The sequence below is a fragment of the Chiloscyllium punctatum genome, chromosome 37 (genome assembly GCF_047496795.1).
Source record: "Chiloscyllium punctatum isolate Juve2018m chromosome 37, sChiPun1.3, whole genome shotgun sequence".
Taxonomy (NCBI): domain Eukaryota; kingdom Metazoa; phylum Chordata; class Chondrichthyes; order Orectolobiformes; family Hemiscylliidae; genus Chiloscyllium; species Chiloscyllium punctatum.
In genome coordinates, this window is record NC_092775.1 from 5,793,373 (window position 1) to 5,817,061 (window position 23,689).

At 41.3% G+C, this 23,689-nt stretch overlaps 1 protein-coding gene across 1 annotated transcript in view; it reads left to right on the forward strand.

Moving 5' to 3' along the window:
* Positions 1–23,689, forward strand: part of col9a3 (collagen, type IX, alpha 3) — a 284,757-nt gene that overhangs the window by 181,982 nt on the left and 79,086 nt on the right. Inside the window, exons 9-15 of the mRNA XM_072556160.1 lie at positions 8,307–8,360; positions 9,282–9,326; positions 12,958–13,014; positions 16,456–16,509; positions 16,611–16,664; positions 20,624–20,677; positions 21,455–21,508. Coding sequence (XP_072412261.1) covers positions 8,307–8,360; positions 9,282–9,326; positions 12,958–13,014; positions 16,456–16,509; positions 16,611–16,664; positions 20,624–20,677; positions 21,455–21,508 — 372 coding nt within the window. The remainder of the gene's footprint in view (positions 1–8,306; positions 8,361–9,281; positions 9,327–12,957; positions 13,015–16,455; positions 16,510–16,610; positions 16,665–20,623; positions 20,678–21,454; positions 21,509–23,689) is intronic.

The following is a 23,689-nucleotide window of genomic DNA, read 5'->3' on the forward strand; positions in this document are numbered from 1 at the left end:
AACATACAGTAACAGTTCACACATTCTCAATATCACAGAACATACAGTAACAGTTCACACTTTCTCAATATTTCAGAAGTTACAGTAACATTTCACACATTCTCAATATCATAGAATATACAGTAACAGTTCACACTTTCTCAGTGTCACAGAACGTACAATAACAGTTCACACATTCTCAATATCACAGAACGTACAGCAACATGTCACACATTCTCAATATAATAGAACGTACAGTATCGGTTCACACATTCTCAATATCACAGAACACACCGTAACAGTTCGCACTTTCTCAATATCATAGAGCGTACAGTAACAGTTCACACATTCTCAATATAACAGAACGGACAGTAACATTTCACACATTCTCAATATCACAGAACATACAGCAACAGTTCACACGTTCTCAATATCACAGTACGTACATGAACAGTTCACAAATTCTCAGAATCATAGAACGTATGGAAACATTTCACACGTTCCCAATTTCACAGAACATACAGTAACAGTTCACACATTTTCAATATCATAGAACATACAATAACAGTTCACACATTCTCAATATCACAGAACATTCAGTAACAGTTCACACATTCTCAATATCACAGAACATACAGTAACAGTTCACACATTCTCAATATCATAGAACATGCAGTAACAGTTCACACATTCTCAGTATCATCGGGCGCATAGTAACAGTTCACACATTCTCAATATCATAGAACGTACGGTAACATTTTACACATTCCCAATATCACTGAACATTCAGTAACAGCTCACACATTCTAAATATCACAGTACGTACAGTAACAGTTCACACATTCACAACATCACAGAACATACAGTAACAGTTCACATATTCTCAATATCACAGTACGTACAGTAACAGTTCACACTTTCTCAATATCATAGAACGTATGGTAACATTTCACACATTCCCAATATTACAGAACATACAGTAACAGTTCACACATTCCCAATATCATGGAACATACAGTAACAGTTCACACTTTCTCAATATTTTTAGAACATACAGTAACCATTCACACATTCTCAATATCATAGAACATACAGTAACTGTTCACACTTTCTCAATATCATACCACATACAGTAACAGTTCACAATTCTCAGTATCATAGAACATACAGTAACATTTCTCAATTTCTCAATATCACAGAATTTACAGTAACAGTTCCCACATTCTCAATATCGTAGAACGTAAAGTAACAGTTCCCACGTCCTCAATATCATACAACATACAGTAACAGATCACACATTCTCAATATCATAGAACATCCAGTAACTGTTCACAATTTCTCAATATCACAGAATATACAGCAACAGTTCCCACATTCTCAATATGATAGATCATAAAGTGACAGTTCACACTTCCTCAATATCACAGCACGTACAGTCACAAATCACACATTCTCAGTATCACAGAATGTACAGAAACAGTTCACACATTCTCAACATCATAAAACGTACAGTAATAGTTCACTCATTCTCAATGTCACAGAACATACAATAACAGTTCACACATTCTCAATCTCACAGAAAATGCAGTAACAGTTCACACATTCTCGATATCACAGAACATACAGTAACAGTTCACACATTCTCAATATCATAGAACGTATGGTAACATTTCACACATTCCCAATATTACAGAACATACAGTAACAGTTCACACATTCCCAATATCATGGAACATACAGTAACAGTTCTCACTTTCTCAATATCACAGAACGTACAGTAACAGTTCACGCGTTCTCAATATCATAGAGTGCACAGTAACAGTTCACACTTTCTCAATATCATAGAACACACTGTAACAGTTCACACATTCTCAGTATCATAGAACATACAGTGACACTTCCCACATTCTCAATATCATAGAACATAAAGTAACAGTTCACACTTCCTCAATATCACAGAACATACAGTAACAGATCACACATTCTCACTATCACAGAATGTACAGAAACAGTTCACACATTCTCAACATCATAAAACGTACAGTAACAGTTCACACATTCACAATATCACAGAACATACAGTAACAGTTCACACATTTTCAATATCTCAGAACATACAGTATCAGTTCACAAATTCTTAATATCACAGAACATACCATAGCAGTTCACACATTCACAATATCATAGAACATACAGTATCAGTTCACACATTCTCAATATCATACAACATACAGTAACAGTTCACACATTCCCAATATCATAGAATGTACAGTAACAGTCCACACATTCTCAATATCATAGGGCGTACAGTAACAGTTCACACTTTCTCAATATCACAGAACATACAGTAACAATTCACTCATTCTCAATATCACAGAACATACCGTAGCAGTTCACACATTCACAATATCATAGAACATACAGTATCAGTTCACACATTCTCAATATCAGAGAACATAGAGTAACAGTTCACATGTTCTCAATATCATAGAACATACAGTAACAGTTCACACTTTCTCAGTTTCACAGAATGTACAGAAACAGTTCACACATTCTCAACATCATAAAACGTACAGTAATAGTTCACTCATTCTGAATGCCACAGAACATACAGTAACAGTTCACACATTCTCAATCTCACAGAAAATGCAATAGCAGTTCACACATTCTCAATGTCATAGAAAGTACAGTAACAGTTCACTCATTCTCGATTTCATAGAACATACAGTAACAGTTCACTCATTCTCGATTTCATAGAACGTACAGTAACAGTTCACACTTTCTCAATATCATAGAACATACAGTAACAGTTCACACATTCTCAATATCATTAACGTACAGTAACAGTTCACATATTCGCAATATGATGGAACATACAGTAACAGTTCACATTTTCTCAGTATCATAGAGCGCACAGTAACAGTTCACATATTCTCAATGTCATTGAATGTACAGCAACAGTTCACCTATTCTCAATATCATTGAACATACAGTAACAGTTCACACATTCTCAATTTCACAGAGTGTACAGTAACCGTTCGCACTTTCTCAATATCACAGAACGTACAGTAAAAGTTCACACTTTCTCAGTATCATAGAAAATGCAGTAACAGTTCACACATTCTCAATATCATAGAAATTACAGTAACAGTTCACTCATTCTCGATTTCATAGAAAGTACAGTACCAGCTCACACATTCTCGATTTCATAGAACATACACTACCAACTCAAACATTCTCGATATCACAGAACATACAGTAACATTTCACACATTCCCAATATCACAGAACATACAGTAACAGTTCACACATTCTCAATATCATAGAGCGTACAGTAACAGTTCACACATTCTCAATATCACAGAACATACAGCAACAGTACACACATTCTCAATATCACAGTACGTACATTAACATTTCACAAATTCTCAGTATCATAGAACGTACGGAAACATTTCACACGTTCCCAATTTCACAGAACATACAGTAACAGTTCACACAGTTTCAATATCATGGAACATACAATAACAGTTCACACATTCTCAATATCATAGAACATACAGTAACAGTTCACACTTTCTCAATATCACAGAACATACAGTAACAGTTCACACTTTCTCAATATCATAGAGCGTACGGTAACAATTCACACATTCTCAATATCACAGAACATACAGTAACAGTTCACACATTCTCAATATCACAGAACATACAGTAACAGTTCACACTTTCTCAATATTTCAGAAGTTACAGTAACATTTCACACATTCTCAATATCATAGAATATACAGTAACAGTTCACACTTTCTCAGTGTCACAGAACGTACAATAACAGTTCACACATTCTCAATATCACAGAACGTACAGCAACATGTCACACATTCTCAATATAATAGAACGTACAGTATCGGTTCACACATTCTCAATATCACAGAACACACCGTAACAGTTCGCACTTTCTCAATATCATAGAGCGTACAGTAACAGTTCACACATTCTCAATATAACAGAACGGACAGTAACATTTCACACATTCTCAATTTCACAGAGTGTACAGTAACCGTTCGCACTTTCTCAATATCACAGAACGTACAGTAAAAGTTCACACTTTCTCAGTATCATAGAAAATGCAGTAACAGTTCACACATTCTCAATATCATAGAAATTACAGTAACAGTTCACTCATTCTCGATTTCATAGAAAGTACAGTACCAGCTCACACATTCTCGATTTCATAGAACATACACTACCAACTCAAACATTCTCGATATCACAGAACATACAGTAACATTTCACACATTCCCAATATCACAGAACATACAGTAACAGTTCACACATTCTCAATATCATAGAGCGTACAGTAACAGTTCACACATTCTCAATGTCAAAGAACGTACAGCAACATGTCACACATTCTCAATATCACAGAACGTACAGTAACATTTCACACATTCTCAATATCACAGAACATACAGCAACAGTACACACATTCTCAATATCACAGTACGTACATTAACATTTCACAAATTCTCAGTATCATAGAACGTACGGAAACATTTCACACGTTCCCAATTTCACAGAACATACAGTAACAGTTCACACAGTTTCAATATCATAGAACATACAGTAACAGTTCACACTTTCTCAATATCACAGAACATACAGTAACAGTTCACACTTCCTCAATATCACAGAACATACAGTAACAGATCACACATTCTCACTATCACAGAATGTACAGAAACAGTTCACACATTCTCAACATCATAAAACGTACAGTAACAGTTCACACATTCACAATATCACAGAACATACAGTAACAGTTCACACATTTTCAATATCTCAGAACATACAGTATCAGTTCACACATTCTTAATATCACAGAACATACCATAGCAGTTCACACATTCACAATATCATAGAACATACAGTATCAGTTCACACATTCTCAATATCAGAGAACATACAGTAACAGTTCACACGTTCTCAGTATCATAGAACATACAGCAACAGTTCACACTTTCTCAGTATCACAGAATGTACAGAAACAGTTCACACATTCTCAACATCATAAAACGTACAGTAATAGTTCACTCATTCTGAATGTCACAGAACATACAGTAACAGTTCACACATTCCCGATATCACAGAACGTACAGTAGTAATTCACACATTTTCCGTATCTTAGAACGTATAGTAACAGTTCACACATTCACAATATCACAGAACATACAGTATCAGTTCACACATTCTCAATATCACAGAACATTACATAGCAGTTCACACATTCACAATATCATAGAACATACAGTATCAGTTCACACATTCTCAATATCAGAGAACATGCAGTAACAGTTCACACGTTCTCAGTATCATAGAACATACAGCAACAGTTCACACTTTCTCAGTATCACAGAACATACAGTAACAGTTCACACATTCTCAATCTCACAGAAAATGCAATGGCAGTTCACACATTCTCAAAGTCATAGAAAATACAGTAACAGTTCACTCATTCTCGATTTCATAGAACGTACAGTAACAGTTCAGACATTCTCAGTATCATAGAACATACAGTAACAGTTTACTCATTCTCAATATCATTAATGTACAGTAACAGTTCACACATTCGCAATATGATGGAACATACAGTAACAGTTCACATTTTCTCAGTACCATAGAGCGCACAGTAACAGTTCACATATTCTCAATGTCATTGAATATACAGCAACAGTTCACCTATTCTCAATATCATTGAACATACTGTAACAGTTCACACATTGTCAATTTCACAGAGTGTACAGTAACAGTTCGCACTTTCTCAGTATCACAGAACATACAGTAACAATTCACACATTCTCAGTATCATAGAACATGCATTAAAAGTTCACACTTTCTCAGTATCACAGAACATACAGTAACAGTTCACATTTTCTCAGTACCATAGAGCGCACAGTAACAGTTCACATATTCTCAATGTCATTGAATATACAGCAACAGTTCACCTATTCTCAATATCATTGTACATACTGTAACAGTTCACACATTGTCAATTTCACAGAGTGTACAGTAACAGTTCACACTTTCTCAGTATCACAGAACATACAGTAACAATTCACACATTCTCAGTATCATAGAACATGCATTAAAAGTTCACACTTTCTCAGTATCACACAACATACAGTAACATTTCACACATTCTCAATATCATAGAACATACAGTAACAGTTCACATTTTCTCAGTATCACAGAGCGCACAGTAACAGTTCACACATTCTCTTTATCATAACATCAAGACACAGAATTTCCATGTGATATTGAGAAAGTGTGAACTGTTACTGAATGCTCTGTGATATTGAGAATGTGTGAACTGTTACTGTACATTTCACACATTCCCAATATCACAGAACATACAGTAACAGTTCACACATTCTCAATATCTTAGAACATACAGTAACATTTCACACATTCTCAATGTCATAGACGATACAGTAACAGTTGATACATTCTCAATATCATAGAATGTACAGTAACAGTTCACACATTCTCGATGTTACAAAACGTACAGTAACAGCTCACACATTCCCATATCACAGAACATACAGTAACAGTTCGCACATTCTCAATCTCACAGAATGTACAGTAACAGTTTACACATTCTCAATATCACAGAATGTACAGTAACAGGTCACACATTCTCAATATCCCAGAACATTCAGTAACAGTTCACACATTCTCAATATCCCAGAACGTACAGTAACAGTTCACACATTCTCAATATCACAGAGCATTCAGTAACAGTTCACACATTCTCAATATCTTAGAATATACAGTAACAGTTCACACTTTCTCAATATCACATGGAAATTCTGTGTCTTGATGTTAGGATTCTGTTATAACCAATATGTCTGACTACTGGTTAATTCAGTGAAATTACATTTTAATTGCCATCATTGTCATTTCCAACCACACTCAAGAAGGTCAACACCATCCAGGACAAAGTAGTCCTCTTGCTTGGCACTATCTTAATCATTCACTCCCTCCAACAGCAACGCTCAGTCACAGCAGTGATTACCATCGATAAGATGCATCGCAGCAACTCACCAAGCTCCTTCGAAAGCATCTTCCACAGCCTCAGACCACCCTACTCTCAGAGTCAATGAAACACCTTTTAGAGACAGCAGCAGGTTTTGGCACAGCCAGATCCCATTAGCATCAGTGTATCATGACCAGATCATTCGTTTAGTGATGCTGACTGCAAATAAATATCGGCATGGATGCCAGAGAGAACTCAGTTGTCCACCTTTGAAGCAATGCTGAGAAATCTCCCTGTCCACCCAACTGGGCTGGTGGGGCATGGTTTTAACATCTCACCCCAAAGGTAGAACTTACTCAGCAGAGTGCTGGGGCGGCCAGGGCTGATGCTGAGCTGACAATCCTCCTGACCTCATTCAGAGGGGTGAGGCCTGCAAACCTGTGAGGTTTGTCTGTCTAAAGAGCAACACTGAGCCTCAACCTTTGACATCTCTGTCATTACCCAGTGAGCATCAGCAAGAACTGGAGTGAGCGCCACCTACCTCCAGGGCTGATACTGTAATTGTTTCTTCCAAGTATTGAGAAAAATTATATCTCAGGTTGAGGTTCTGGATGTAGGTTTGCTCGCTGAGCTGGAAGGTTCATTTTCAGACGTTTCGTCACCATACTAGGTAACATCTTCAGTGAGCCTCCAGATGAAGCACTGCTGATGATTCCTGCTTTCAATTTATATTCAACATATAAGTAGAAAGGAAGAATCATCAGCAGTGCTTCGCCCGGAGGCTCACTGAAGATGTTACCTAGTATGGTGACGAAATGTCTGAAAATGAGACTTCCAATTCAGCGAGCAAACCTACATCCAGAACTGTTTATTCCACTTGGAACAATAGGAGGTGCTCTCCTCAGCTGTGTTGCATACCAGCCCAGGGTCATTCCTGATTGATTTGAGTTGATTTATTAATATCATGTTACCAAGGTAGAGTGAAAAGTATTGTCTTACGTGTTTTACGGCAGATTGTACTGTACAAGTGCATTAGGGTAACAGGACAGAGTGCAGGGTTACAGCTGCTGACAAGATGCAGCGAGAAATCAACATTAATATTAGAGAGGTCAATTCGGAAGTCTGATAATGGTGGGGAAGAAGCTGTTCTTGAATCTGTTTGTACGTGTATACAACTTTCACAGCAGACCCCATTAGTCAGGTCACAGCCAACTCAGTTCCAACACTGCACGTCACACAATGCTAAAACCTTTACCTTTTTGGCGGTGCTCATTTTCCTTTTATTGTTCAGGGTGAAGATGGTCTACCTGGACTTCCAGGACCACCTGGACCTCCCGGACCCCCGGTAGGTACAACACCAACTCAGCTCTCATCTAACCTTTGTTTGGATCAGAGGGAGAGACGCGAGCAGGAAGGTGTTAGAAAGTTTCCATCAGCACATCGGATAAAGATAGATTTACTAACGGGTGTTAAAGTGAAATGAAGATCAGGTCTGTCTGACAGCCAATGGGTGCTCTCTTCCACCAAGGGTTTCCTGTCCCTGAACTGAAGGGGGAGAATAATCTGAGCTATCCACAGTCTGACATCAGTCAGCTACCTCTCAGATAGCACCATGTTCAGAAGGTCTCCTCTAAGTCTTAGTGTTGACCCGCTGAAGAAGGCTGCTCCGAATCAATCCTCAGGGATGTTTCTTGGAAGATGTCCAACCCCCTTTTTGGGCATTCCAATCAGTGACTGAGATGATTCAGCTCATTGTACCAATGACTGTTCTTTGGTATAACTATCCAATTAGTCCTTTTGTTGTTTGCAAATAGCCCTGCAAAACGTTTTCTTTTCAAGTATCTGTACAAGTCCCTGTTTGAATTAATGATTCACTGTAACTTACTGAGAGAGGGGAGGGGTGAATTTAAACATCAGTACCATCCCAGGGTGTGATAGTTACCTGACATACAGTGTGAGGCGAGGATACTGGTGGAGGGCCAGGCCCCATAGTGAACATTTGGCTTCAGGAGGAAAGGGGGGGGTGGGAATTGGTGAAAGACAATACTTGAGGGGGAAAATGGACTTTGTCAGAAGCTTTGTCAAATGAAGCCAATAAGAAGGAAAACTGGAATGATTGTGAAAGACATTGGAATTTGCCAAGAACTCATTTGCAAAACACTGGAAATAAGCAACGTCACTCCCTGTTAACTGCAGCAATTAATCTTATTCCGTGTAATTAAGCCACAATTTACTGCTAAAAGTATTTGTACTTTCAATTTTGCAGGGTGAACCTGGGCTTTACACAGGAGAAGGAAGTGGTGACTTTTCTGTAAGTTTTCCAGCACCTTTTTGAGTTCAGTGTCTCCATGATAATCTTATACTGCATAGTTTAAATCACGTAAGGTTTAATACAAAAGGGCTGCTGATGTTGAAGTCTTCAGAATCGAAGAAAGGAGGGCACTGTATTTGTACAGCACCATGTGTATTCTCAGGACCTCTTACACTGATCCACAGCCAATGAAACGCTAAGAAAGAGCAGCCACTTTTATTGGAAATGTGGTAATCAATTTGCACACAGCAACGTCCACGCCTAAGCAACAATGTAATTGTCCCGTAGGATGTTTGTGGTGCAATGGTAGTGTCTCTATCTCTGGGCCAGAAGGTCTGGATTCAAGTCCCACCTGCCCCTGAGGTGTATTATAAAGTGTGTTTTACTAGCATTGACTGAGGTTAGAAATTGAAATCCCTGGTGCTTCATTATCACTGATGTCTGCCTGAGGAGGTAGGTGCCTGGGACACAGAGCAGCTCCTGCCCAGTCCTGCTGTCTAACATTCAGCTGAGAACAGCTGCTCAACTCTCTGGAGTGAAACTTGAACCCGCCATCTTCAAGCTGTAAAGGTGGTACCCACCCAGACTAGGTTCAGTAGACACAGTGTACACAGTGAGGAAGTCCTGCCAGACAGGGTGACACACGTCTATGAACACACATGCAACACAACAAGATACTTTGCTGTTGGAAAGAATGCTTCTCCATCAGCTACAGGCCATTCCCTGTCTTCAGCTATTCCCTGTCTATTCCTGTATCTGTCAAACATTGCTATGGTATCCACCTCCACCACTTCTCTGGCAGAGCATTCCAGGCACTTACCACCCTCTGTGTAAAAAGACCTGCCTCTCGCATCTTCTTTCAACCTCCCCCCACCCCTTTACCTTAAATCTCTGTCCCCGAGTAATTGACATTTCTATCCTGGGAAAAAGACTCTGACTGTCAATTCTATCCATGCCTCTCATAATGTTATATACTGTACTGCTATCAGGCCACCCCTCATCTCTCAACATTCAAGTGAAAACAAGCTTAAGTTCAACCAACGTCTCCTCATGGCTAATACACTCCAAACCAGGAAGCATTCTGGTAAACTGTTTCTGTGCCCTCTCTGAAGTCTCCATAGCCTTCTGGTAGTGTGGCAACTAGAACCGGATGAAGTATTCCAAAAAATGTAGCCTGACTAAAGTTCTATACAGCTGCAACTTGCCTTGCCAATGTTTATTCCCTATGTCCTGACTGATAAAGATGAGCATGCCATACACATTCGTGACCACCTTATCCACTTGTTTTGCCACTTTCAGGGAAAGAGTTGGCTTCACTCAACAGTGCAAACCAGCTGTCCAGCCAACTGAGCCACCCAGCACCCGCCCAACTTCACTACAGTTATTTTCTCCTCAACTGTTCAGAATGTTATTCTCTAGAAATGGAGCCAGCGGGACTTGAACTCAGTGCTCCTAGAATCAGAGGCAGGGACTCTAGCACTGCACCAAGATAACCACCAAATATAACAGGAGGAGATTTGTGAGGGATTAGCAAACAATAGGGGGGCATTAATGGGCATTGAGAAAATATCAGTGAATTAGGCGAATGGGGTGTCCGTATTCTAACATTGATATCAAAACAAAGCCCTGTACATGCTAGCAAACTGTAAAAAAAACAGAGTTCTGGAGAGAACAGAAACTCAGCAGGTCTGGCATCATCTGTGGAGAGAGAAACAGAGTTAATGTTTCTGATGAATAGTTGGTGACCTGAAAAGTCATGATTGTTATTTCAGTTCTTGATAAAATGACAGTGATGTGGAGGTGCTGGTCTTGGATATGGTCAGAAGTCACACGACACCAGGTTACAGTCCAACAGGTTTATTTGAAATCACAAGCTTTCGGAACGTTGCTCCTTCGTCAGCAGAATTGATTATTAGGATAAACCTAATTGTCCGTGTGTGATAACCCAGTCAGCATGCACGCTGTAATCAGCCTCCTCAGTGTAACTGGGACAGTGGTATGTGGGTTAGTCTAACAACAGAGACGGAGGCCTTTCACTCTACCATTCTTCCACTACCTCTTTGAAAGAGTCCGTGCTCTCCCTTACCCTTTGCACCTCAACACCTTTCCAATCATCAACGTGTCCGTCAACTCCCAAAAGGCCTTTACTAAAGTTCCATACTAAAGGTTATTGATTAGTTTTAAAGCTGTGGGGGAATTTGGGCTAACTCCTAGGAATGTTTAAAAAAACTGGGTGAAAGGGAGGATTGAATCCTGTGGGGAGTGTATCCGAGTGAGGTGAGATACTGCATTTGGTACCCGATGTTTGTTCTCTTTAATCTACATTAATGTCTTGTATTCAGAAACTCATTGCAAAGAAGTCAAGTTTGTATCAATGGAATCAGAGGAGTTGGTTTGGAGATTACAAAATGAGCTAGAGAGGACATTGTACATCGGTGAAACAATGGCCGTGCCCTTTGGAACAGACAATGGTAAAGACCAAAACAAAAGAGAAAGGAATTGGTATTACACACACACTGTCTGACTAGTGTTGGGAAAGGCATAGATGAAGCTAAAAGACCTTTATTCCACATTTTGATCCAAATGTATTGAGCTAAAAATCATACACCAGCTTATAGTCCAACAGGTTTATTTGGAAGTACCAACTTTCAGAGTGCTGCTCTTTCATCAGGTAGTTCATGGGGCAGGATCATAGGGCACAGGTTTGTTCAATACACCATATCAGTTGTATGACACTTTGATGTTTTACTGTAAATTCTTTGCCCTATGATCCTGTACCACTAGTTACCTGATGAAAGCCTGCACTTCCAACTAAACCTGTTGGACTGTAACTTGATGCTGTGTGCTTTTTTACGTTGTCCACCCCAGTCCAACACCGGCACCTCCAAGTCACGTGGATTGAGATTGTCCAAGTTCATTTCCTATTGGAAACCTAAAACCAGAAGAATGATGGGAGGATCTTCCTGTCTGACTCCTCATTTTCAAAAGTCATCATTTAGAATCCTGACAGTGTGAAAAGAGCCCATTCAGTCCATCAAGTCTGCACCAACCTTTTGAAGAGCATCCAAACCCAGTAACACTGCATGGGATTTTTAACCATAGTTAACCCACCTAACCTGCACACTACTGGGCAATTTTAGCATGGCCAATCCACCCAAACCTGCACATCTTTGGACTGTGGGAGGAAACCCACACAGACACAGGGAGAACATGCAAACTCCACACAAACAGTCATCCAAGGCTGGAATTGAACCAGGGTCCCTGGCATGGTGAGACAGCAGTGCTAACCACTGAACCACTTTTCATTAGACAGTAAGAATATATAGAATATTGATTACTGATATTTATTGGCAAAGGATATGAATTGATCATTGATAATATTGATAATTGATCTTGATTAATTGATCAATGATATGTATAGAAGATTAATATCACTGAATTGCAAATATAAATTGATAATAAGTACTGATCAATCTCTGATACTGATTAATTACTGATATTGATGAGAGCTGATATTGATTGATACTGCTTGGTGGCTGGTATTGGTTAATCAATGATACTGATTAATAATTGATATTGATGATATCTGATATTGATCAATAATATCCTCTTTTTGCTCATTTCTCTCTAGTGCCCGGCTGTCTGCCCTCCTGGTCCTGCTGGTCCTCCGGGAATGCCTGGCTTCAAGGTACGATCAGGCTGTTCATAATCGATCCAGATCTCTACTAGGTTACACTGACTGCACCACCTGAGAACTATTCATTAAAACTTGTGTAGCATTGTTTAAGAATAGGGAGAGAAACCTTATGGGAAACAGACTTTCCAACAATTCTCGAAGGAGAGGGATAGCTCTGCTGTTAAATCACCACATTGAAGGTGACCGCCATGATATTCTGAAAACCTAGGATCCTAAAAACCTGCAGATTCTTCCTTGTCCTCCCTCCCCAGTGAAAATGCTGATGGAAATAGCTGGAGGATGAACTAATGGAGGGAACAAATGTAATGCAAATAGGCATAGCTGAGATAGTGGTAATGTCATGGACTTTTAATCACAGGAGCTGGTGGAACTTGAGTTGTATTACTAAATTTGGAATGTAAGGCTAATTTTATTCATCGTACCCATGACAACTATCATAGAGTCATAGAGTTGTACATCACAGAAACAAACCCTTTGGTCCAACCAGTCCATGCCAAACATAATCCCAAACTAAACTAGTCCCACCTGGCTGCTCCTGGCTCCTATCCCTCCTATTCAAGGAACTATCCAAATACCTTTTAAACATTGTAATTGTACCCACATCCACCACTTTCTCAGGAAGTTCATTCCACACATGAACCACCCTCTGTGTAAAACATTTGCCCATATGTCTTTTTTAAATCTATCTCCTCTAATCTTAAAAATGTGCCTCCTAGTTTAGAAATCCCCTGTCCTGGGGAAAGACAACCACCATTATAAAATCCAATTGGTTCAACAATGTTCTATGGGAAAGGAAACCTGCTATTCTTAACCAGTCTGAACTCCATGTGACTCCAGACCCACGTCAATGAGTGGTATCTTAACTGCCCGCTGAAATAACCCTAGCAAGACGCTCAGCAATTAAGGATGGGGACCAAATGCCAGCAACAGCTGCACTGGGTAATAGAATATAAAAGCAACACTCTCCAGAACATGGAGTAGAATGGGCCCATCCCCTTTGGAGTGGTCTCATGCAAACATATAAAAACCTTGAAGATCTAGACAGGATAAATTCTGAGCGTTTGTTTATCCTAGCTGGAGATTCTAGCATAGGGGTATAATGTCAGGACACAAGATCACTCACAGGGGGCTGAGGTGAGAAGTAGTTTCAGAGGGTTGTGACCCTTCGGTTTTCTCTACCTCAGCAGGGATTGCATACACAGTTATTCATTATATTCAAGACTGGGATCGATAGGTTTTCAGACACTAAGGCAGTGAAGGGTATGGTGGTAGGAGGGGAAAATGATTTGAGTTTGACAATCCACCATGATCTCACTGAATAGCAGAGGAGGTTCAATATATGTGTGGCTCATTCCTCCTGCTGACACTTTTGCCATTAAGTTATAGGAACATAGGGAATAGGACCAAAAGGAGGCCCCTCTAAGTTACTCATGTCGATTATCGTTGATCTTCTATCTGAATGCCATTTTCCTGCACTACCTCCATAATCCTTTGAGGTTAATATGGCCAGTTCCACTATCAGCCAGGCCCAGATTAATAGACAATAGACAGTAGGTGCAGAAGTAGGCCATTCTGCCCTTCGAGCCTGCACCACCATTCAATATGATCATGGCTGATCATCCTTAATCAGTATCCTGTTCCTGCCTTATCTCCATAACCTTTGATTCCACAATCCTTGAGAGCTCTGTCCAACTCTTTCTTAAATGAATCCAGAGACTAGGCCTCCACTGCCCTCTGGGGCAGAGCGTTCCACACAGTCACCACTCTCTGGGTGAAGACGTTTCTCCTCATCTCTGTCCTAAATGGTCTACCCCGGATTTTTAAGCTGTGTCCTCTGGTTCGGGACTCACCCATCGGCGAAAAAATGTTTCCTGCCTCCAGAGTGTCCAATCCTTTAATAATCTTATAGGTCTCAATCATATCCCCTCTCAGTCTTCTAAACTCAAGAGAATACAAGCCCAGTCACTCCAGTCTTGCAGTGTAAGGTAATCCCTCCATTCCAGGAATTGACCTTGTGAACCTACGCTGCACTCCCTCAATAGCCAGAATGTCTTTCCTCAAATTTGGAGACCAGAATTGCACATAGTACTCCAGGTGTGGTCTCACCAGGGCCCTGTACAGCTGCAGAAGCACCTCTTTGCTTCTATACTCAATCCCTCTTGTTATGAAGGCCAGCATGCTATTAGCCTTCTTCACTACCTGCTGTACCTGCATGCTTACCTTCATTGACGAGTGTACAAGAACACCCAGATCTCTCTGTACTGCCCCTTTACCTAAATTGATTCCATTGAGGTAGTAATCTGCCTTCCTGTTCTTGCCACTAAAGTGGATAACCATACATTTGTCCACATTAAACTGCATCTGCCATGCATCTGACCACTCACCTAACTTGTCCAGGTCACCCTGTAATCTCCTAACATCCTCATCACATTTCACCCTGCCACCCAGCTTAGTATCATCAACAAATTTGCTAATGTTATTACTAATACCATCTTCTATATCATTAACATATATTGTAAAAAGCTGCGGTCCCAGTACTGATCCCTGCGGTACCCCACTGGTCACTGCCTGCCATTCTGAAATGGAGCTGTTTATCACTACTCTTTGTTTCCTATCAGCCAACCAACTTTCAATCCAAGTTAGTACTTTGCCCCCAATACCATGCACCCTAACTTTGCTCACTAACCTCCTATGTGGGACTTTATCAAAAGCTTTCTGAAAGTCCAGGTACACTACACCTACTGGATCTCCCTTGTCCATCTTCAGAGTTACATCCTCAAAAAATTCCAGAAGATTAGTCAAGCATGATTTCCCCTTCATAAATCCATGCTGACTCTGACCTATCCTGTTACTACTGTCGTAATTTCATCCTTTATAATAGACTCCAGCATCTTTCCCAGTATTATGGGACAGGGTTAGTATAAATGACATAAAGAGACTTGATTTAAGGGCAACACTCACAGGGAAGACTCGAGCAAATCTGGGCAGTGTTAGAGAGTCTTGCTTGTGGATCGGAAGCTCTGTCCATGGGGATGAATAAGGAGCTGAAACATCATTGTAGTTTGAGGTGCTGAGGAAGAATATATTCCAGTTTAAGTGGGTGTCCTCATTTCAACCAATTGACAATTCTGGGAAGAAAAGGGATAACAAGGGGTGGAGCATGGAACTAAGAAACAGAGATAGTCACCAATCACTGCCATTGGGAATTTAAGAGTGGCCTCAGTGAATGTTTAGAACCAAGCTGTAGCTATGGTTCCTGCTTTCTGGTTGGATGGCTGGTAAGGGGCTGGGCAGCTATGGAACGGCATGGCAGTGAGAATGGCTATTCTGGGTCCACGGCTCAGGCGTAATGACCACAAGAAAACTGGCAGGAGTACGTCAGGTGCTGATGGTGCTCTAACCCTGACTACTGTTTGTATCTATTTTCTCCAGGGACACACAGGGCACAAGGGAGAGCGTGGAGAGCCAGGCAAAAGAGGTTCCCAGGTAAATTACTGGCATTTTGACTGGCATGCCCTATTTTTCATGTTTAGTGCTTGCTCCTTGCGGTGTTGCACATGCTAACGATTGATTATTTGGAATTACAGGGGGATCCTGGACCTTCCGGCGTGTCAGGTATCCCTGGACCAATTGGATTACAGGTAGGAGCTGGCGGGGAAGGGGGAATATGCAGGTGAGAGGTGGTTGTTGTGCTGTTCACAGCCCAGGGAAACCCCACAGCTCAGAAAATCTGTGGAATGGCCAGAAATATAAAGCAAACTTCCATCTCCCCTCTGGCCTCCATCCGCTGCTCTGTTTGATTGGTACAGGTTGGGTTTGAGAATTCCTGGCCTTTACCTTAAGCCCTGAAGCCCAATGGTTGGAAGGTGGAGGAAATGATGTCATCAGCATTGCCTTCCTTTCATCTTTTTAGGGGCTCACTCCCACCCCCACTGCCCCACCCCACCCAGAGCCCTGTACCCCTGCAGCCTAACCCCTCCCCCCACCTCAGAAGCCCAGAGAAACCAGCCCATAGCCAGTTCCTTATTGTGGTTAGTCCGTGCGTGTGCACAGGGGAGTGGAGGATATTTCCACTGACCTCACCTATATCCTCAATCTGAGCCACTGCCTGTAACAATAACCTGCATTTATATAGAGCCATTAAGGAGTAAACATATGCCAGGGCACTTTCACTGGAGCATTATCAGTCAAAATTGGGCTCTGTATGGAGATAGTAGGACCCTGACCAACTGACTGAACAAAGGCATGGATTTGAAGAAGTGATTTGAAGCAGAAAAGAAAGGAGGAAGCAGAATGTCAGTGTTGCTTGGGTGAAATGGGGAAGCAAATTTCAGAGCATAGAACATGAACAGCCAAAGGCATGGGCACCAATGGTAACTGGCAGAAAATTAATGGTTGGGCATGAGGTCAGAGTTGGAGTAGTATCGGTATTACAGAGGGTTGTAGGAATGGATTGGGTTTCAGGGTTATGGAGAGTATGGTCGCAGCAGGATAAAATATTAAAATCTAAATGATGTCAGACCAGAAGCCAGTATAGACCAATGAACTGCTGACATAAACAGAATAATGGGAAATCTAACAACAACATCTTGGACGTGAAGAATTGTCTTCTCTCTTCGTTGTACTTGGGAAGCATGGAAAAAAAAATCCCATCAACAATCCAGGGGGTTGTTATAGTCCCTGGACAAATCAGACCACAGGGTGAAACCTGACTTGATCTTGGCTTGAGTTTATTTTTATAGTTTGGTTAATATGGTTCATTCACTGAACATATTCACACGAGGCTGCCAATGTTCTTTAAACTAAAGGACACAAGGTTATTGTGCAAAAAAGCCAAATATATAAAAAACGAGAAAATTAAAACCAAAAGAACTGTGGATGCTGTAAATCAGAGTCAAGTTGCTGGAAGAGCTCAGCAGGTCTGCAGCATCTGTGGAAAGAAATCAGAGTTAACATAACAACATAAGAATGAGGAGCAGGAGTAGGCCGCCTGGCCCTTCCAGCCTGCTCCACCATTCAATAAGATTAGGGCTAATCTTTTCATGGCCTCAGCTCCACTAACCTGCACTCTCACCGTAACCCATTATTCCTTTACTGTTCAAAATTATCTATCTTAGCTTTAAAATAATTTATTGAGGAAGCCTCAACTACTTCACTGGGCAGGCAATTCAGTCAATTTATAACCCTCTGGGTGAAGGAGTTTCTTCTCAATTCAGTCCTAAATCTGCTTCCTCTAATCTTGAGGCTATGTCCTCTTGTCCTAGTTTTACCTGCCCGTGGAAACATTCTCTCTACTTCTAGCTTATCAATTCCCATCATAATTTTATATGTTTCCATAAGATCCCCCTTCCCATTCTTCTGAATTCCAATAAATATAATCCCAATCTACTCAGCCTCTCCCCATAAGCCAACCCCCTCAACTCTGGAATCAACCCAGTGAGCCTCCTGTGCACCTGCTCCAGCCCAGTACATCCTTTCTCAAATAAGGAGAACAAACTTGCACAGAGTACTCCAGGTGTGGCCTCGCCAGTACTGTCTACAGCTGTAACATTGCCTCTCTGCTTTTAAACTCAATCCCTTTAGCAATGAAGGACAAAATTCCATTTGCCTTCAAACTTACATGTTGCACCTGCAAACCAACCTTCTGTGATTCATGCACAAGGACACCCAGGTCCCCCTGCACAGCAGCATGCTGCAATATTTTACCATTCAAATAATTGGCCACACAGATGCTGTCACAGATGCTGTCACAGATGCTGCCAGACCTGCTGATCTTTTCCAGCAATTTCTATTTTTGACTAAAAGAAGTTAGAAAGATCTTAAGATAAAGAGCAAAAAGAAAAATTTGAATTTTGTTTCTGAGCAACATCCTTTACAGATGCTCAATCCCAGTAATGTATCACTCCAATTTTAATTCTAATTTCTTGCTTAATTGGTTAGTTACAAGCTTTTCCTTTGGCAACTTTTTTATATGTGCTATACATATCACTCTGAGTTACACAAACACCAGCTACTTCACTTTTCTTTGTCCACCTCCTTATTTAAGCTGCTAAAACATTGTTAAGACTATTTTCCATGTCTGAAAGCCTGTTGAAAGCCACATACTGAACAAACCTTCTGCTGAAATAAAACAATGAATTGCAGCTGCTGGAGATCTGAAACAAAAACAGAAATTGTTTATTTCTCTATCCATTTATCTATCCATTTCACATCTCACTCTCTCTCTTTCTCTCTCTATTCGTCTCTCTCTCTCTCTCTCTCTCTGAGCTCCATCTCCACCCATCTGCTCACCTCTCTCCCCCACACCCATCTTCAGCATCAGTGTCACTTTTTCTGAGTTGCTGTCAGTTCTGCTGATTTGCCAGACTTGAGACATTAAACTCTGACTTCTCCCCACTGATGCTGCCAGACCTGCTGAGTTTCTCCAACAATTTCTCTTTTTGTTTCAGCCCTTCAACTCTTTTGAAACTGATAACCTGTGACCTGACTTTCTATTTCTACATAAAGGTTCACCTTTGTATGCATTTCATCAGTTAACTCCCCAGGTTTAGCCACATGCTTTCTTGGAAATGCTGTTTGAACTCACTGTTCAAAAATGACTTTCTGCTCTCATTTAAAAAAATGTATCTTCACAGATTTAAAAGCATTTATGTCTACTTTAAAATTGAATTTCCAAATGACAAAAATATATAATCAATCTTTGTCACCATTGTACAGATTATTAAGGGGAAAAGGGATAGAATTGGTTATGGCTAAATGTACAATGTTAATTATAGTTGAGGCAAGTTGAATTATTTCCTGGGCTGGTCTGTTTTCTTGAGCTTTGTCCTCATCTGGTTCGATCTCCTTGTTCCTGCTGTTGTTGGTGTTTCATTACCATGTTCTGACTCATGAAAATCAATCAGTTTCTCCTTATTCAACAGGAAGAAAGAACTTGCATTTCTGTAGCACCTTTTATGTACTCAGGACACTCCAAAAGCGCTTTACAGCCAATTAAGTTCTTGTGCAGTCAGTTTTGTCTTGGCAGCCAATTTGCACACAGCCAGCAACATGACAATAAAAGCAATAATCTGTTTCAGTGATCTTAGTTGAAATATAAATATTAACCAGGACACCAGGGAGAAATTCTTTGCTTTGTTTTGAAATAGTGACTACAAGATATTTTACATCGACCGAAGAATTGTTGGGAATAGGAGCAGCAGGAAAGCCATTCAAGTCCTCAGCGAAACCTCTGTCTGTGTTTTCTGTGTTCAGTCAGAAAAATGACCCCTGAGTCAGTGGTCACTGTGTCTTGGCAGCTGGACCCTGGGTGAATTTGGCTCAGAAACAGGGCCTGATCTCCAATCACTGGAATACAACCCCTTTCAGGTTGAATTCAGAGATAGGAATCTACCCCTGAGTCACCATCACCCGTTTGGAACAATTGAAAATAGGACAAGATGTGAGAAAATAAAATTCTTACCAGAGAGAAATTATTGACACAAATTGTTAAAAATGATCAGGGTGTGACGCAGTATTGTGACGTTACTAAAATGCGTGAACATTTCTGGATTGGGAGGAAGAGGGTTTTATATCAGGATCTGTTCTCTTCACTCCACAGGGTCCTCGAGGATTGAGAGGCCTTCCTGGGAAGCCTGGGCCTACTGGTGACAGGGTAAGTGAAAAACTGGACTGGAACATTTCCCTAGACTGACACTTCATGGTCAGAAATTTGTCAACTTGATCAGCACTCCACCATTCATGCACGCATCTACATTCATATAGCGCCTTTAATTAGTTAATCGGTGCTTCCCAAACTTTGTCCCAATGTGGATCCCATTTTGGGGCTTGGAAATTGTCATGACCCTCCTGTGAGAACTGGTGGGTGGGAGGGTGGGGGAATGGGGGGGTAGGGGGGGTGGGGGAATGAGGGGCTGTGACAGCAAGGTCCTGTTAGAGGCAAAATGCAGCGATTATAATTCACTCGCAGCTTCATTGCTGCCTCAGAAACCTCCAACTGACCACCCCCCATCAACCTTGTAATAAAATGTCCGAAGGTGCTGCCCAGGAACATTGGTCAGTCAAAGTGTTCACATGACTTAAGTGGGATTGACACTTGAAATAAGACAGAGGAGCGTGCCTTAAAGGAGGAGATGAAGACAAGAGGTTTATATGGGGAGGAGGGGGTGTTGGAAATACTTGGTCCTCCAAGGTGGCTGAAGGTACGTCAGGGTGATGGTGTGCAGCAAGCAGTTCGGATTGTATGTACGTCATGGGGGAGTAAGCAGGAACCAGAGTAACACCTTCCAGATGATGGAGGTGGTGGTCACCCAATGCAGACCTACATCAGCAGCCAGTACCATGGCCTCAGCTCTCTCCTCACTGTTAGACTCCACCTCATTGAGAAATGGTCCTTTCCTTTCTTGTCACTGATTGTCCTGTCTTTCTGCAGGGTCTCACAGGATTCCGTGGACCAGTCGGTCCTCCTGGTCCGCCTGGCAAAGTTGTAAGTATTAGATCACTGCTATAAATCCAATTCTTTCCAAACAACAATCTGGATTTCCTGACTTACCTTTAGCTTATGGTTCTGCTTGCCACATTACCAAAAGGATGTGGATGCTTTGGAAAGGGTGCAGAGGAGGTTCACCAGGATGTTGCCTGGTGTGAAGAGGGGTTGAGTAGATTAGGATTATTTTCATTAGAAAGATGGAGGTTGAAGGGGGACCTGATTGAGGTCTACAAAATTATGAGAGGTATAGACAGGGTGGATAGCAAGAAGCTATTTCCCAGAGTAGGGGACTCAATTACTCAGGGTCACGAGTTCAAGGTGAGAGGGGAAACGTTTAAGGGAGATAAGCGTGGAATGTTCTTTATACAGAGAGTGGTAGGTGCCTGGGACACGTTACCAGTGGAGATGGTAGAGGCGGGCTCTAGCAGCTCTTGAGGAGGTGGGGGGGTGAGCTGCCTTCTTGAACTGCTGCAGTCCATGTGCTGTAGGTAGACCCACAATGCCCTTAGAGAAGGAATTCCTGCATTTTGACCCAATGACAGTGAAGGAACGGCAATATATTTCCAAGTCAGGATGGTGAGTGGCTTGGAGGAGAACTTGGAGGGGGCGGTGTTCCCATGCATCTGCTGCCCTTGTCATTCTAGATGGTAGTGGTTGTGGGTTTGAAGGGTGCTGTCATAGAAACGTTGGTGAGTTTCTCTCGTGCTAATCAACTGACCTGCTTTTTCCTCGATTATGTCCAGCTCCTTCAGTGTTATTGGAGATGAACTCTCCCAGACAAGTGTTCCATTGCACTCCTGACTTGTGTCTTGTGGACAGGCTTTGGTTAGTCAGACCAATTTACTCACCACAGATCTCCCAGTCTCTGACCTGCTCTCGTAGCCATTGCATTTATATTGAACATCAAAGGAAGATGCTAGATTCTTTCTTGCTGAAGATGGTCATTTTCTGACATTTGTATGATGCAAGTGTTACTTGCCACTCATCACCTCAAACCTGGACGTTGTCCAGAATGTGCTACATTTGGACTCCTTCAGTATCTGAGGAATCACAAATGATGCTCAACATTGTGCAATCATAAGCAAACATCCCCACTTCTGACCTTATGATGAAGGGAAGGTCATTGATGAAGCAGCTGAAAATGGTTGGGCCCAAGACACTCTCCTGAGGAACTCCTGAGAGATGTCCTGGAGCTGAGATGACTGACCTCCAACAACCACAACCATCTTTCTATGTGTCAGGTATGACTCCAATCAGTGTAGAGTTTACCCATTGATTCCAGTTTTGCTCAAGCTCCTTGATGCCACAACATAGATTTAGGCCTGAGACTGGATCCAGAGAGACATAATTCCTCAGTAGATCCTGTTTCCTTAACTCTCGCATGGCCGATGTTTCAGGGTAAGAAGATGACAAAGAAAAAGATGCAAAGGCACTTTGTAATTTTCATTGAAGTGCCGGAGCACTGACATTAATCACTGAGTTATCCTAGCAACAACCTGTCCATCAAGCTGAATAATCCTTTCAGCATTAATGATGAGGCAGAGAAGAGGTACTGAAGGAAGGAACAGGTAGCAATTCCTACACTTTGAAGCTCAGTACCTCATGGGAGGTCCTATCCCATCCAACCATGGGAACGTTCCAGGTTAGAATCAGGCTGTTCAATTGAATGAAGACCTAAGGCAGAAACCTGAGTAGACAGCATCCTCAAATTGAAGGAAAGCTGAGGATAACTATGATGCTACACTTGGTCAAATGTAGCCTTGATGTCCCTCACTCCTCCCCTCTGGAATTCAGCTCCTTTGTCCATGTTTGAACCAAGGCTGTAATGAGGTCAGGAGCTGAGTGGCCCTAGTGGAGCCGAAACTGAGTCACTGAGCAGGTGTTGATAGCACTGTTGATGACACCCTCCATCACCTTACTGATGATCGAGAGTAGACTGATGGAGCAGTAATCAGCCAGGTTGGATTTGTCCTGTTGTTTGTGTACAGAGTCCCTGGGCAATTTTCCACATCGTCAGGTAGATGTCAGTGTTGTGATTGCACTGGAACTGCCTTACAGCAGCATCCCAAAGATAATAGAAAATAAAGTACCAGAAATGAAGGAGGAATTTACAACAATCAGGATCACTGGAGAAAAATTATTGGGAAAACTAATGGGACGAAAGATAGACAAGTGTCC